General features: G+C 46.1%; 1 protein-coding gene across 9 annotated transcripts in view; it reads left to right on the plus strand.

The window, feature by feature from the left end:
* The window catches only part of LOC142572644 (choline-phosphate cytidylyltransferase A-like), a 57521-nt gene that overhangs the window by 25484 nt on the left and 17129 nt on the right, over positions 1-14908 (plus strand). For 4 of the 9 annotated variants that reach the window (XM_075681906.1, XM_075681909.1, XM_075681907.1 and 1 more), the window contains exons 6-8: positions 6345-6566; positions 12168-12335; positions 13084-14906. In XM_075681906.1, coding sequence (XP_075538021.1) covers positions 6345-6566; positions 12168-12335; positions 13084-14403 — 1710 coding nt within the window. In that variant the 3' untranslated portion in view covers positions 14404-14906. Of the gene's footprint in view, positions 1-6344; positions 6567-12167; positions 12336-12955; positions 13019-13083; position 14908 lie in introns of those variants that run through there. The other 5 variants (XM_075681910.1, XM_075681911.1, XM_075681912.1 and 2 more) reach the window with 3 other exon arrangements.

The raw sequence follows: 14908 nt of genomic DNA on the forward strand, positions 1-14908 counted from the left end.
ATATGCCCCGTGACTTTTGGTATGCTTAATTGCATAATAGTACTGTATTGGGACGAAGTTGACTTTCGGGAACCGGCATTATGCAACGTGCCGTGCTTTCCGCCCTCTGAAGCCATTGGCAAGGATTACAAAGGCAGAGTCGGCACCATTGCCAACAGCGACAAATTGTTTAAACGAAAAACATCGTACCGAACAGCAAGAAGCTTGGTACTGAACATCGAATTAGCTAGGCCTAGCGTTGCTGTGGTGTGGCTACAGCTGCCAGCAGATCTGCGTGTGAGAGTGCCAGCTCGAGGCGGCGCGATAGTCAAAATGGCAGTGGTGGTGGCTTCGATTAATGCCGTTTCGGACCTGCAGTCATGGCAAAAAGATAGAAAAGTTGGACGGCGAAGGTTTCTTGCATCTGAAATTTCAGACGCTGTTATACATTGACTCAATGGGGTACATGGCGGTGCCGTGGCACTAACAGAAGTCACTAACTCGTCACGAACAAAAGTAATTGGTGATGCACGCCTGCATACGCTTGCACACAAATTTCTGCCACGGCTTTCTTTTTTTTTTCTTCATGCGCGTCATTGAGAAGTTTCTCCTAAGCTTTTCCTCTATGGCGGGGTCAGAGGAAGGCTAGTCGGAGATGCTGCCGTGGGATTCGGCACGCTGCTGAGAGCATTGTCAAAGCGCAGTATGTTCGAACTAACCGTTTTGCAAATGCTTGTGCGTTCGAATTACCGGGCGTTTTCGCCCATTGGAATCCACATAGCTTTGATGGGACAACAGCGTCAGTTCGAATAAACCGAAAGTTTGAATTAAGCGTGTTGGAATTAACGAGATTCGACTGTATTTACAATATTTACCCGAGAGACAACGATGTGGAAACAAGATGGCTGCCAAGAGCGACTCCACCTCTACCCGTCAAACCGTCTTCCTCTAACTGGCGCCACTCTTGGTTGCGCCGTAACAATATGAACACTTCTCATGTGCATATGAGAAGTATTGTATTGCACTGAGACGAGGAAGCAGAGCATCCCAGGCACTTTGAAAATGTCAAAAATGTGGTCATGTATAGCATTATGGGGAGGTGGTTACTGTTGATTCTGATAGGGGGTTCTCACTTTTATTGTCATTAGGCATATGGTTTCTTTGTTTGATAGTGTATTGCTAGAGTAAACTCCGCGCACATAAGCGCTTATTTAGAGCGCATGTGGCTTCCAGTCGAGAACGCCGATGCCTGCCGTAATCGCGTGCAAACTGAGCGAGGTTGTTGTCTGTGCTGTCGTATTGAAAGGGCCATCACTTGTTGCCTGTTTGGCACAAGAAGCAAACTATGCTTTTCGGTAACTAAAAAAAAATTGTCGGCATAACCTCTCTACGTAGTTGCACTTAGTTCATGCACGGCCGGGCTCGACTGGTGCGCGCTCGCTTCTTACGGCCTTCTCACCTGTCGGGGAAACAATGGGAGAGTTTCTCAGCACGTTTCGCCACCCGTCGGCGGTAGGGGCACTGCGACCCTGACCCTTCCTCCCCTGCTCCGCATATATGCGCTTGCCTTCGCGCTCCCACAATCGTTTTCCTGCGCATTTTATTCAATGTTCTGTCAGTGTTGTTCAGTATGCAGTGATTTGTGAGCTCCTGAAGACACCGTCTTCAGCCTTTAGTACGCGCGACCACAGCCAAGACTTGGCGCCGTTCATTTCACATCGGTATACAACTGCTGTGTGAGGGTGTATTGCTGTGTTCCGTATTGCAAGTCCCGTTCTGGGAAAACACCTGGTGTTTCTTTTCACCAGTTCCCAAGAAATGCTGAACTTTGCTCCAAATGGCAAAAGAATATTTCAAGAGACAACTTGTTATCAATGACAAGTCTGCATCAACTGTCGTATGCAGCAGACACTTCCGCGATGAAGACTACGTACCTGCGTGCCGCATTGGAAAACTTCTTCCTGATGCCTGACTACTCTCTTCGAGGACTATCCTTTCTACTTGATACCAAGTGCAAAGAAGCCTCGTAAGAATCTTGCTTCTCGAGCTTCACCGCCACCTCAAACATCAAGGAAACGAAAAGCTGAGACAATTGAATCGGAGCTTGATGTTGCGGGTTCACAAGATGCTTTCAACGAGCAAGCAGCAGTAAGTGTTTGCAAGCAAACAATGAACAGTGACGCTCATCGCGCTGGTCTATACCTGTCTATGATAGGAAGATTGCGCTCCCAAGTATCGTACCACCGTTCAAAATGTCAGAAGCTGCAGCAGTTTCTTACGGCAGAGGAAAAAGTGACCGCATTTTATCGCGAAAGCAAGCACCACGCATGTGTAAAGAAAATCACAGCGGATGCACAGAAAGGAGTTCAGAAGGCCATCTTTCTTCTGCATCAAATAGACTTTTACGGAAAGAAGCATGCAGCTTACCCCGGAGAGGTTGTTAGAGAGTGTGTGATATGGCACTTTCTCTCTCCAAGAGCTACGATCGTGCTCACACTTCGGGTCTTCTAACACTGCCAGCAAAGTAAGTGTAGTACCCTTCAAAGGTACATATGTCCAAGCCCAATAATATCGGGAATGAGCAATGCCGTGAAAGAGCGCCTCGTTCATGAGGCCTCGCTGCTGAGCAGCAAACAGCATATGGCCTCATTAATAATAGATGAGGCGAGCATAAAACCAAAGTTCATCTATGATAGTAAGGCTGGTGCAGTCTTTAGTCTCAAGAGCAAGCCAGACAGCAGCATGGCGAACCCACTGAAAGAAGCCCTTGCCAACAGAGTCGTCTGCTTTGTTCTGCATGGTATGACGAGTCAGTACAAAATTCCATGCTCATACTACTTCACAAAGCAGCTAAGTGGTAGAGACTGCCTTGCATGGATGAAGGAGGTGATTGCTGCTGTGGAATCATGTGGCTTCGTCATAGTTCGCATTGTTACTGACAATTATTCGGAAAACGTAACGATGTTTGAGCTCATGGGAAACGGAAGCCTGAAGACGGTTGTAGGTCACCCACAAGACACAAACCACATTATCTTTTTAAGCTTCGACCCATACCTTGTGCTCAAGAATGTTCGAAATCAGTTTCTTGAACGTCAACTTAATGTTGGCACAGGTGTCATTAGTGATGTGTTTGTGCATAAATTATATGAGCATCAAAAGCACACCACTGTGATGCTGGCGCGAAATTTGACAAGGAAACATGTCTATCCTTCCAAATTGGAAAAAATGAATGTGCTGCAAGTGGATCAAATTTTCTCTCCTCAGATTTCTGCAGCCATAGAGCACCTTCAACAAAATTCTACTGGTGGCGCCCGAGATTTTAAGGACGCAGGCTCTACGATTTGCTTCATGAAGGCCATGAAGAAATAGTTTGACATTCATGACACTTCTTTCAATGGAAGCGGCCACAAAGCTCCCATTACTAGGAGTGATGACAGTTGGTTACTGTGGCTGCAGAATGATTTTACTTCCTACGTGGAGAAAATACAGGTGAATTCCATAGGATCAGTGAATGATGGTTTCACTAATGAGACATACCAAGCTTTGCTTTTTACAACAAAGTCAACTGTCGAGACAGCGCAGCTCCTTCTGGAGCAAGGTGTTTGTTATATACTAACAAAAAAATTGAGCAACGACCCCATCGAAGTGATTTTCGGTAAGGTGAGATCAATGTGAGGCGAGAACGACGTGTTGGATGCTAGAGCCGTCACTGCTGCTCTGGACCATATTGTTAAGTTAAAGTTTGCAAAGCTAAACGAAATTAAAATATCAGATGTAGAAGTTGAGGACGAGGCCATGTGGCTATTGGAGACATTTGATGAAGACCTGAGGTCTTTGCTGGAATACACGGCTTCTCCATCTCCATCTGTCACCTACTCCAGTCTGGCATATCTTGGTGGCTACATCGCCAAGCCGATAACAGACCTTGGATGTGACTCTTGTGCTCCTCTGTTGACGACAAATAACAGAGATCACCCGCTGTGTAAGCTACTCCGAGGCCAAGACAGGAGCGAACTACATTATCCAAAGCCTGAGTTTCTAGCCCTTTTGGACAAGCTAGTTTATTTTTTTTTCGGTAAAGCCTCCGAACACCTGCCACGCAGCAATGTACTAAAGTACTCAAAAGAGCAGTCCAGACCTATTTACAACGTGCTCCCATCTTGAGCTGCCTTGAAGGCATTGATGACAGCCATATGAGATGATCCGCAAATCTAATTGCCGAGAAGTTTCTGAGAATACTTGTAAATCACTCAAACCAAATGACTGATGAAAACGACAAGCCTTCGGCCTATGTACACAGGCCGCCAAGGAAACACTTTAGATTGTAATTGTGAATAAGACACATTTGTGAGCTACTGTGTCCGCAAGAGTTTTTGTCTGAAAGTGTGGCACCCATTGTAAGTGCATACGAGCAATAAATATTTATTTTCATTCCTCAAAATGCATATGCGTTTGATGGCGGAGAGCTGTTCTCCTGGCGCATGCATCCCCATGTTCCCAAGTGAACTTAAAGAAGCTCGATGTATTAATATGGTTACACTGCATGCATTTAAAAGAAGCCTAGATGAACCATTTACGTGCCCTCAACAATTAGGGGACTTGTTCTTGAATGCACGGTGAGGTAAGAAGCACGTCCGACCTCATCTTCCAGCGTTGCGCGCCCTGCACGGATCGGCTGGGAACAAATGAGCAGGATGAGGTCGCAGTGCCCCCCACCAAGCAGCGGCAATAGGCAAGAACTGGCCCCTATGCAAAGGCTGTAAGAAGCGAGCGAGTGCGCGCGCGCACGCCAGTCGAGCTCGGCCGTGGTTCATGAAAGCACTGGCGAGTGCAACCGACAACCTTCAATCAATCACAGTGATGTGCCGGTATTGGCACCGCACCATGTTGCCGCTTCCCACTCCTTGTGTCTGCATTGTACTATGCTAAGAGTGGTTCACTTTAAGTTGATATGGCCAGCACTGAACTATAAAAAGCTAGTTCCTTCGTCCTACTTGCTTATCCTACAATTCAGGTACCCCAGTAGTGGATGAACTTATTGGCTGTACTAGGCCTAATGAAACTGCACTGAATGATACACACTGCCTCAAACTGTATGTAGACTTTGTAAGGGGAAAGATTGGGCCTGCTGGTTTTGCATCCTGAGATTATGACGTCCCTGTGCATATGTTTAGTTCATGCTACTAAAACCATACACAAGAGCACTTGCTGTGGCATTCGCATTGTCGGTGCAATGCTCTCGTTGGCAGCTGATCACACAGCGATTGGCACACTGGTTTTGTCGGAGGCGGCATGAAAACCTGTCGCACTATGACGACTCACTGTTGTCAATCGTGTCGTCAGTTACATCATCGTCATACTAGTATGACCATACATGTCTCCCGTTGACACAGTCTGCCAGCTAGTCGGCCGAATGTCGGTGTTGCTGTCGGGTCGACCTTTTATTGGTGTCCTGTCAGCATATAGCATGACGTACCACGTGTTAACCAAATAACATTGTGAACAGCTGAAATTTCTGCCAATACACAGTGCAAATACTGCTTCGTCAGCACTGCACCAACAATACGAATTCGCGTCCTCATCAGCTATGCTTCAGGCTGCCTGCGCTATTGCATATGTGCGTGTTGTATGCTCCATGAACTACCGACGCCATACAAAATGTTTCCAGTGCTCGCCGCTAGGGTACAGTGTATGTTCACTCAGAGCACACAAAAAACGGACAATGTGACCAAACTAGGATTGGATTCGAACATGAAATTAACTATTTGCTCATCCGGGGCATATACATCTATGAGCAAAATAAACAGACTGGTATAGAGAAAAACAATAATTTCAGCAGGCCAAACATAAGGTTAGGCCAAACTTACAGAAGGCCAAACGTGCAGTTACACATATAGTCGAACACCAAGTATAGTCGCACCACAGTGAGCACTGCACATACGCCATAGAGAGCGCCGAGCCACTGGAGTCTCTACGCATAACTGGTGGTGATGAAAAAAGCTGAAAGCTTTTCAGGCAGCGATTTGAACTGTTCCTGAAAGCAACGGAGTGCACCGAAAAGCCGTGAACAGAGGTGGCAAAGGTCGAAGTCATTAATTATACAGGCAACTTCGTTATAAAGGTCATACGCTGCACTGTTCGCAATAGAGCTGGGACAGAATTATTCTTTCGTTGTACAGGTCCTTTCATTGTAGAGGCGTTCTTGTGGAGGCGCTCGACTGTACCATCAACAGGAAAAATTTACATGAAGAAGTAGACATTACGCAGTAGTATTAGAATGTGAAAAAAGAAGTTATATTACTTCTGTCCTTGTTCTCACCCCCTCTTAACAGTGTGTTTCGCCTCACTTTTTTTTTCATTTCCAGATTGACTTTGTGGCGCATGATGAGATTCCCTACTGTATGGGCAATGAAGAGGATGTGTACAAGTTCATCAAAGAGAAAGGCATGTTTCTCGCCACACAAAGGACAGATGGAATCTCTACGTCAGACCTAGTTGCAAGGATTGTCAAAGACTATGATGTGTATGTCAGACGAAACCTCGCCAGGGGTTACTCCGCTAGAGACATGAATGTCTCCTTTTTAAATGTAAGCCATTTTTGTAATCTTTGTTTTGTGCAAATTCAGTATTCAATACTTCTGGGCGTGTTGATTACAAATCTGTGTAATTGTTGCTGCCGATTGAAGGACAAGGAACAGTGTGCTTTATAGGCTTTATGTTCTTCGGTAAAACAATTATGGCTCTCTCGTAAACGAGAGTAGATGTAAACATGAAATGGCTACCGGCAAAGCAGATTGCCTAGAGATGATACTAGCCATGATCTTTAAAATGGGTACAGTGCATGTTTGCAGTGGCACACCCCACCCCACCACACCACACAAACCTGTTTTGAACTGAACCTCACAGCGAGATGATACTAGCCATGATCTTTAAAATGGGTACAGTGCATGTTTGCAGTGGCACGCCCCACCCCACCACACCACACAAACCTGTTTTGAACTGAACCTCACAGCAAGTGTCATCTTGGCCAAACAGCCATCTGCAGCACGCTGGATGCTGCTGGCTTGGTCGCGCAGCATGTCGCCATCTTTTCAGCCACGGAACTCACAGACCGCTGGCATTGAACAGGCTACCCTGTCTCAATACCAAAAGATGACAATCAAGTGTATGGTGCTCTGTATCTTCCTTTTGAATGTTGCTATTGGAAATTACCGATAAAATGTCAGCGTACTAGAATTTACAGCTTGAGTGATATTGCAAACAAACATTTGGAAGAACTCGGAAGCAATATTTTTTGTAGCCTGTTTGAGCAGTAACTAGCATATGTAATGCGGTCCTGTACATAATGTTGTGGGCCAGTGCTGACTGGTTGCCTGGACGATCACGTTTTGTTCTTGCAACTTGCCCGGATGTTCTCACTTGAGTGGTCGGATGTTTTCGTCTTGAGTGCCCAGATAATGGCTCTGGCTTTTGGCTCAAGGTCACCTAAAGGTCGCCGATAACAGGAGCTAAAAGCACTTCATGCTTAAAAACACTGAAGTCTTTGTGTGCTTGCACTTGCACAAGCTCTCCTTTTGTATCTGCAGGGTTGAGATTTCTCTACTGCTCTGGCCACCCCCATAGAAATGGCGTATAATAGCTTTAAAAAGTCTTTAATATTGTGAAATTCTAAAGCCACTATAGTTGAACACAATTACACAGTGAAATCTCGTTAAACCGTAGTTTGCCAGAGCTCGGAAAAAGTGCGTACTAAACCTTAGTACTGCTTAACTGAAATAGCATGAGATTGCCCACTTACCTGTCAAAAACGAAACTCAGGGAGAGTGCAATGAAAGGGCAAAAACATGCAGTATTTATTCACTTTGCGCGACAAAAGTTTATGTTTATTTGATGTTGCGGTGGTAAGCAGCGATGACAATGGCCTCAAACTTGCTGAAGCTGCAAGACAGCTTTTCAGCCAGCCCCCTCTACTCGGCAAACTCTCGCATGGCAGATTCCTTGTCGGCGTTGCGTATTCTCCATGCACGGGCACGATAGTGCTGCAGAAGTCGCGGGGCGTCTTTTTTTTTATTGCGGCGTGCTGTTCTTGTTGTGACGATTGCTTTCATGAGGCTGACACACAGCTTCTGCTACTGTCAGGCCTGAATCGCCCGTGTTGTTGCTTTCTGTGTCATCGTCACTGTTGTTAGACGACACTTCGGAAACAGCAGAGGCAACGATGGCGAAAAGTCGAACCTCATAGCCAACATTATTTCGTGGTCACAGCAGCGATGACGAGCAACTTTTGCATTCTAAATGCTGCACACCATAGTCTACGGTAGATCCCTGTCGCATGCCAGCGACGATTTTTTCGTGCCACATTTGGAAGCAGGAATGATGTCAAATTTTTCTTCTTTGCTGAGCACCCGGTGTTTTTTATCCGAGCTTCGGCAGGACGCAAGTCCTAGCTAGCATGACGCCACAATGCTGTATGGCGCGGCACAGAAATGATCTTGTTGTTGATATGGCTTCACTCGCAAATGCACAGGGTGCTTGGAGGTCATTGCGCATATCGTTGAGGCTTGTTGTTCTGCTGGGCCGCCCGATGGGGACGACACACCGCCGTGATTGTGCAACGAAAAGTGGAAACACTACATGTTAATTGACACATACGTAATAAGCTGGTACGGTTTATGCGGATATAAAACACATTATGTTCAATGGCCACTGAGTCAGGGATTTGACTTTACTACTTTTAAAACGAAAGTACTGTTTAAGCAGCTATGGTTTAACGAGATTTTACTGTAACAGTATTAACTGCCACGAAAATTCCATTGTTATAACTGATACTTGTTATAACAGGGTTGCATGGGAAAAAATAAAAATGGGGGATGGCACAGCTGTTGCGAGAAAACTCTAATGGTGGGGAGGCCAGCTCCTCCTCTCCCCACCACTTCCCTCCATAGGGCTGCCGATTTTGTTCACTTGTTTAATTGTTTAGCCCTGCTTCCTGCGTGTAACCAGCCGTGCCTCTCAGTGTTCAAGAATGGCTCTGCTATAACAACTGCGCAGAGGGTTCACCCGCAGCAAGTGACATTCGAGCTGCACTGAGGCATTGCTTTGGTTTACAAGATGCCAGAAGGTTACCGCAGCGGTCTGTCGGCTCGAAAAATTCAGAAGAAACACTGGAGCAAGATAACCACAAGCATCTCGCCACATACTTCTCACTGGCGTGCATGAGAAAACCCCATGTCCATCAGCCTTGCTTGCTTTACGCAAAGCTTGCTGACATCCTTTTCCAAGACATCCAGGTGCTCCAAGTAGTGCAGCGAAAGGTCCCTCTTGGAAACAAAGCCTCGGAGGGACTTAATCATCTGCAAAGCCTCCTGCTAGGACAACATTGAGGCAGCCTGCCCTAATGAGTCCTCACTGTTGTTGTTGCCATAACTTGCGCCGTCGCTATCCAATGCAATCACACTCATGACGATTGCCTCAACAGTTAGAAGCACTTAATTTCCAAATCTGTAGCAGTGTGCTTTCTTTTGACCTGCAACATCGTGCATTGCTGATGATCGGTGGGCAGATAACCACCTTCTGCTTCAGTAGTGAGTCAAATGAGGCTGAGAAACCACATGGCCAGAATGACTTCGAAGCAACCAACAAAGACAAGTACAAGCGACTTCATCTATTGGCAGAACTGTGAAGAATGAGGGGCCACAGAGCAACGGGGAGCAGCGCAGCCCTGTCAGAGCAGTTGGTGCGGTCCATTCGTATTTCGGAGGGTGGCGTGGCATAGAGATATGGGTGCAGCCCTCACGTGTTTGGAGGGGTGGAAAGGTGACAGGAGAGAGGCGCGTGAGGCCGGCAATGAGGAGAAGGCTGGAAAATGAACTCGCTGCAGCCATTGTGGTGGCGAGTGATCGTGCAGCTGCTCGAATGTCTCTTTTATTTTCTTCTTTTAAAGGATTTCGCATTTCATAACCTTTCGACACGGACACCCTGCAGGCAGACTTCATCATTATAACCATCAATGTGGCATGTGGGCATTGTAGTAAGCAAGTTATCTCGCCATAGAAAACATACAAAAGTTGATGGTGCATCAGCTTCTCATTGTTATAACCAGCATACAGTCGGAACCCGCGATAACAAAATTCTCGCGACAACGAAAAATTTTCGTATGCCTGGCGAACGCCCATAGGATTCAATGCATTTCGTACCTCTCGGCAATGAAATGTCACTGTACTGCAATCCCGCATCAACGAATTTGCCGGCACGTAACTCCGCATATTGCATAAGGCTAGCAGGCTCCAAAATGTGCTCAAATGTGATTGTTTTGCGCTAAAATTGCGTAAAATACCATCACATTACACTTGTGTGGGCGCCGCCATTTTTGTTCTCAAAAACAACCAAGCGCCAGAAGGGATCAGCGCTCTGGAAACACATCATGGCCATCATCTTGTTTGTTGATCACCCGTTTGATGCAGCACCATGAGCGGCACGCACGTTGCTACCGACATGTGACGACAGTGTTTGCACGCCTACCAGGCGAGATCACAGATCATTGTTCGAAACGCGCGTTCAGTTTGCGTTCCCCGCGGCTGACGACTCTGTGAGGCCTAGGCCAATCGCGTGAGGCGAAACTGAACATAAACTGGATGCGCGTTTCGAACAACAATCCCCGATTGCTTCAGTGCACTGTGTAATGTGTGTCTCGGTGAGAAAAATGCAGCAAAAACAAAGAAATCCATGTCCCACCTACATGGAATTGTTGATGGCGCTTGAGATGGCGATCGCGGCATACGGAGTGTCATGCATCGGGTCATGATTGGGCGATCGTCCAGGAATACGCATCCCTTGCTTCAAGAACGCTGGCTTTGGTGCCACCCGACAGGCATTGTGTGCTCATTTGACGCCAAACGTAGATTTGTGCGAAAGAGCTGTTATCTCGATCGTTTGCCTTCGTGTACACGAGATACAATCACTTTTACGATCGGCACCGGACACGTTGGCGCCTACGGGCGAACTGCGTCCGGTGCCGAGTTACGCAAAATCTCGCAAAGTGATCGCATCTCCGAAAGCAGTTGACCGAGAATACTGCGCTACAGCAGTACTGCCACTGCTGGTCTACACATGTGGCACACTTTGTACTGTCGGCAATGCCATTCTATATCCTCGAGCAAAGCTTGCAAAGTAGGCTAACAGAATTTGGACAGTAAAGTTTTGTTCTGCGATGTATTACCTATCTGTGCTGTCTCTTTTCGCAACAACGAAATTCTCATAAAAGCAAATTTTTTCGTGTTCCCCACCAATTTCATTATTACGAGGTTCAACTGTATTGTTAAAAGCAGCGTTGTTGTGTGTTTGACTGTACATAAGTGTGATAGCTAGAAGTGCCAGGCTAGCATTTTCTTTTATGCCTTCTTCCATTTTTATTGTGTTGGCATACTGGGCTCTCAGTGAACTGTTGAGCTTCATTATGATGTGTTCTTGCTCTGAATACGAAGGGGATGTCGCTTTTTATCTTTTGACATTGGAAGGTGCTGGTAAGCTGGCTTTGAGCTGCTGAGACTATTGCAAGTGAAGATGGGGTACTAGTATCACGAATTGGCTTGTACTCATATGAATTTTAGCTGAGAGATTCTCTCTGCGAGGTTTGCTAGGATTTTTCTTGGTTGTCTTTATTGCCTGGGCTTGCGACCTTCAGGGATTCAAATTTTTACTTGAAATTTTTCTGGATGGAAATTTTAGTGCTCCTTGATCTTGTATACAAAAATGAAACGCTGGTTGTTCATTGTAGGGTGCTTGCAAGCTGATTGTGGGCACACAAAAGAGACTCGTCACATTTGAGAGCAAGTGAGATGCAATGATGAAATCAATGGGAGCACACACTTCCTCTTCTGAATTCATTTACACAAGCATCTCACAACATGGTACTAATGTCAGTTTTACTGTGTTGATAGTTGATACCATATTACAAAGTGTAGAGACTGTGTGTTCACTGACAGTTCCCTCTTACAAATGTAGAAGTTTTATTACTTGTCACAGAAGGACTCTAGTTGCACGCAATATCTCCCTCGTAGCTCTGTGCTTTTGTCAAGTTGAAGCAGGTAAATGTGTCGGACAGTAATCTATTTGAGCCGTGACTGATTTTTGAAAATACAGAAGACAGTTCAGAGAAGAAAACATTTTTTACCCCATTGCATTTGCAGGAGAAAAAGTTCCTGCTTCAGAACAAGATGGATGAGTTAAAAGATAAAAGCAAACAGTTGGTGGAGAATTTTGAAGGGAAAAGGCATGAACTCATCCAGAAGTGGGAAGAGAAGTCAAGGGAATTCATCTTTAACTTCCTGGAGCTCTTTGGCAGGGAAGGAAGGCTGGTGAGTTTCTGTTTGCATTCTTTCCCCCTTTTTTTATTTTGTTTTTTGGCTAAATATCATTGTGCACTCATTGACGACCCTGGTACTTAACGTTCGATGATCTTCAACCACCTTAACTTAAGGCTAAAGTGGTGAGCGTCCTAGCATGCGCCATTACTTGAGAGTTCCAGCTGCTCTGTTTCTCTAAGGAAGCACTTTCTAGTTATTGCGTGAAGTGGTTTGCTTATGCTTGTGTGACGGATATGCAGGAAAAAAAAAATTTGCAGGGCATCCTGTGTATAACGATGCATGCTCAGTGTAGCTGGAGGCAGTTTCTCTATCAGTAGGTTAGCTATTTCTTGAGCATTTGCATCCATTACCACCTTCAATTTGCCTGAATAAATTTGTATTAGTGACTTTGGGCACTCAGCAGCAGGGCAGAGATCTCCATGTGTCTGTCTTAGTTTGGCGATCTTTGGATGGTTGTCAGGCCAGTGCTTCGATGAAATTCTTTAACAAGTGGATGTGAGTTGCACGGTCCTCTGCATTTTTCCTTCTCTGGTTTTTATGTTAGACACATCCTATATACATGACCCCATCAAGGTGTGGTCCAGGCTTGAGCCATTCTTGGTTTATTGTAGATGATTCCAATAAAGAAGGAGCATATTGTGCCTTGCTGACATCGCAACGCAACGGCAAGAGGTGGAGCGGCGAACCCGTGGGACCGGGTGGTTCGCTGAGAGGGCTCTCTCTCTTTTTGCCCTCATAGGAAACTGACCAAAGCGGCCCTCCCTTATTGGACCTGGATGCTGAAGGTTTTGCTCCGGGTGCGTCCCTGCATTATATGGAAATATGCAATCTGTTCCGACCACCGGCCAAAATGAGAACCCGACGGCCAATGTCTCGAGACGCCTCACCATACAAACCGAGTTCTCCAGCTTACTGCCCGACGCCGCCGCGTTCCCTGACTCCACCTCCACTTTCGCTGGTACTCGAACTGCCTTCCGACAAGCACGCTGACATTGCGAGTTCTGGTGGTGGTCTTCCCAAAGCCAAGAGTGACATAAACATCTTCTCGCACCACAAGACCCTGGAAGGTGCCGTCAGAGCAGGGAGCAAGTCCTCCGAAAACATGCAGGCTTCCAAGTCTCCCGAATCGCCCTTTCCAGCCAGGATGGTTAGCCAGTTGCCAAAGGATGTTGCCTCATTGAAAGCTGACAGTGATGTCAACTGCCAAAATCGTGACCAAAAAAGAATAATGCCACATTCTCCAGAAAATGTTGCTTCACACGGTAGTGCTTTCGAGGCACCATTGGAGACTGATCCTAAGTGTCTTTCACATGGCATTTCAGATGAAGGCATCGGTGTGGCCACTGCTCCTGCTAGAAAGAATTCTCAAGATGTGTCTCCTTGTATATCACTCCATGCTGTGCACTCGGGCCCTGGTGAGGTTCAGTTGAAGAAGGATGATTTTTTCTCACCAAGTCAAAGCGTGGGTACAGAAAAAACCAGCATCAAGGATGGTGGCTTGGAACCAGTATTGCACAGTCCGCAGCAGGGCACTACAGATTTCTATGTTTCGTACTCCAATCCTGTGGAAGGTGGTGCTGAAGAAGATGCAATAAGTGCGGTCAGTTCCAAGTCTGGCTATGTAGGGCCAAATACAGCTGAACCAAGCGCTGTGGAACACGAACCAAAGGTTCCGGTGGCAGCAGACAAATCTTTGGCAAATGGCACTGTAGCTTTGTTGGACAGTGCAACTGCAGTTCAACAGCTGGAGGGCTCCAAGGTTTACAGTAGTGAACGGGTTTCAACAGGCCCAAAGCAGGGCACTACTGATTTTTATGTCTCGTACTCCAATCCTGTTGAAGCGGAAGCTGACAACATCCCCGTTCAAGCTGCAGTGCCTGATAACGCTGGAGCCACTGTAATAGAATCGGATGGCATGAAGCAAGAACCTAGCTCCGTGGTTGAGGGGCATGACGAAACTTCGGGGAGGCAGACAGCTACCAAATCTGAGAGTGGTGGAACAGAAGGAGGGCAAGCTCCCTCTACTTCAGTGCCTGATCAAAGCAAGGACAAGAATTGAGAAACAACTGTTGATGAACTTATGCAACACAGGCTCTGTTTGAGGACCAACTTGTCGGCGATGACTGCGATGATGTGGCCATTAAGATGTGATAGGGCATTCTGAAGAATATGCTGTACATTACCTCAGGGAATTTAAATGACACAGTGTGTATGGCAGAATGCAGAAAGACTATATTCATAAGAGGCAAAGTTTGATTTTTATGTGTGTTTTTAGTGCCTTGAACCATTGCAGTTAAATTCCTACAAAATATCTAGTCAGGGATGGTATTTATTCATGCTGCTTAAAGCAGGTTTAAAGGGTGTTTCAATGTATGTACCCTTTCACATAAAGGTGGCACATCGTTCCACCGTCAGCTTATAGCACCTAATGACTGTAGCACAATTGAAGGAATGGTGTACCGTGTCTTTGCATACATTTTACATAGCTCGAAATTTTCGTTTGTTCAGTGGTTGGTAACTAGAGCATGACTGCCTCGACACTCTGTCCCTGTTCTTTTTCAAAA

This window comes from Dermacentor variabilis, chromosome 2, assembly GCF_050947875.1.
Source record: "Dermacentor variabilis isolate Ectoservices chromosome 2, ASM5094787v1, whole genome shotgun sequence".
Classification (NCBI taxonomy): Eukaryota; Metazoa; Arthropoda; class Arachnida; order Ixodida; family Ixodidae; genus Dermacentor; species Dermacentor variabilis.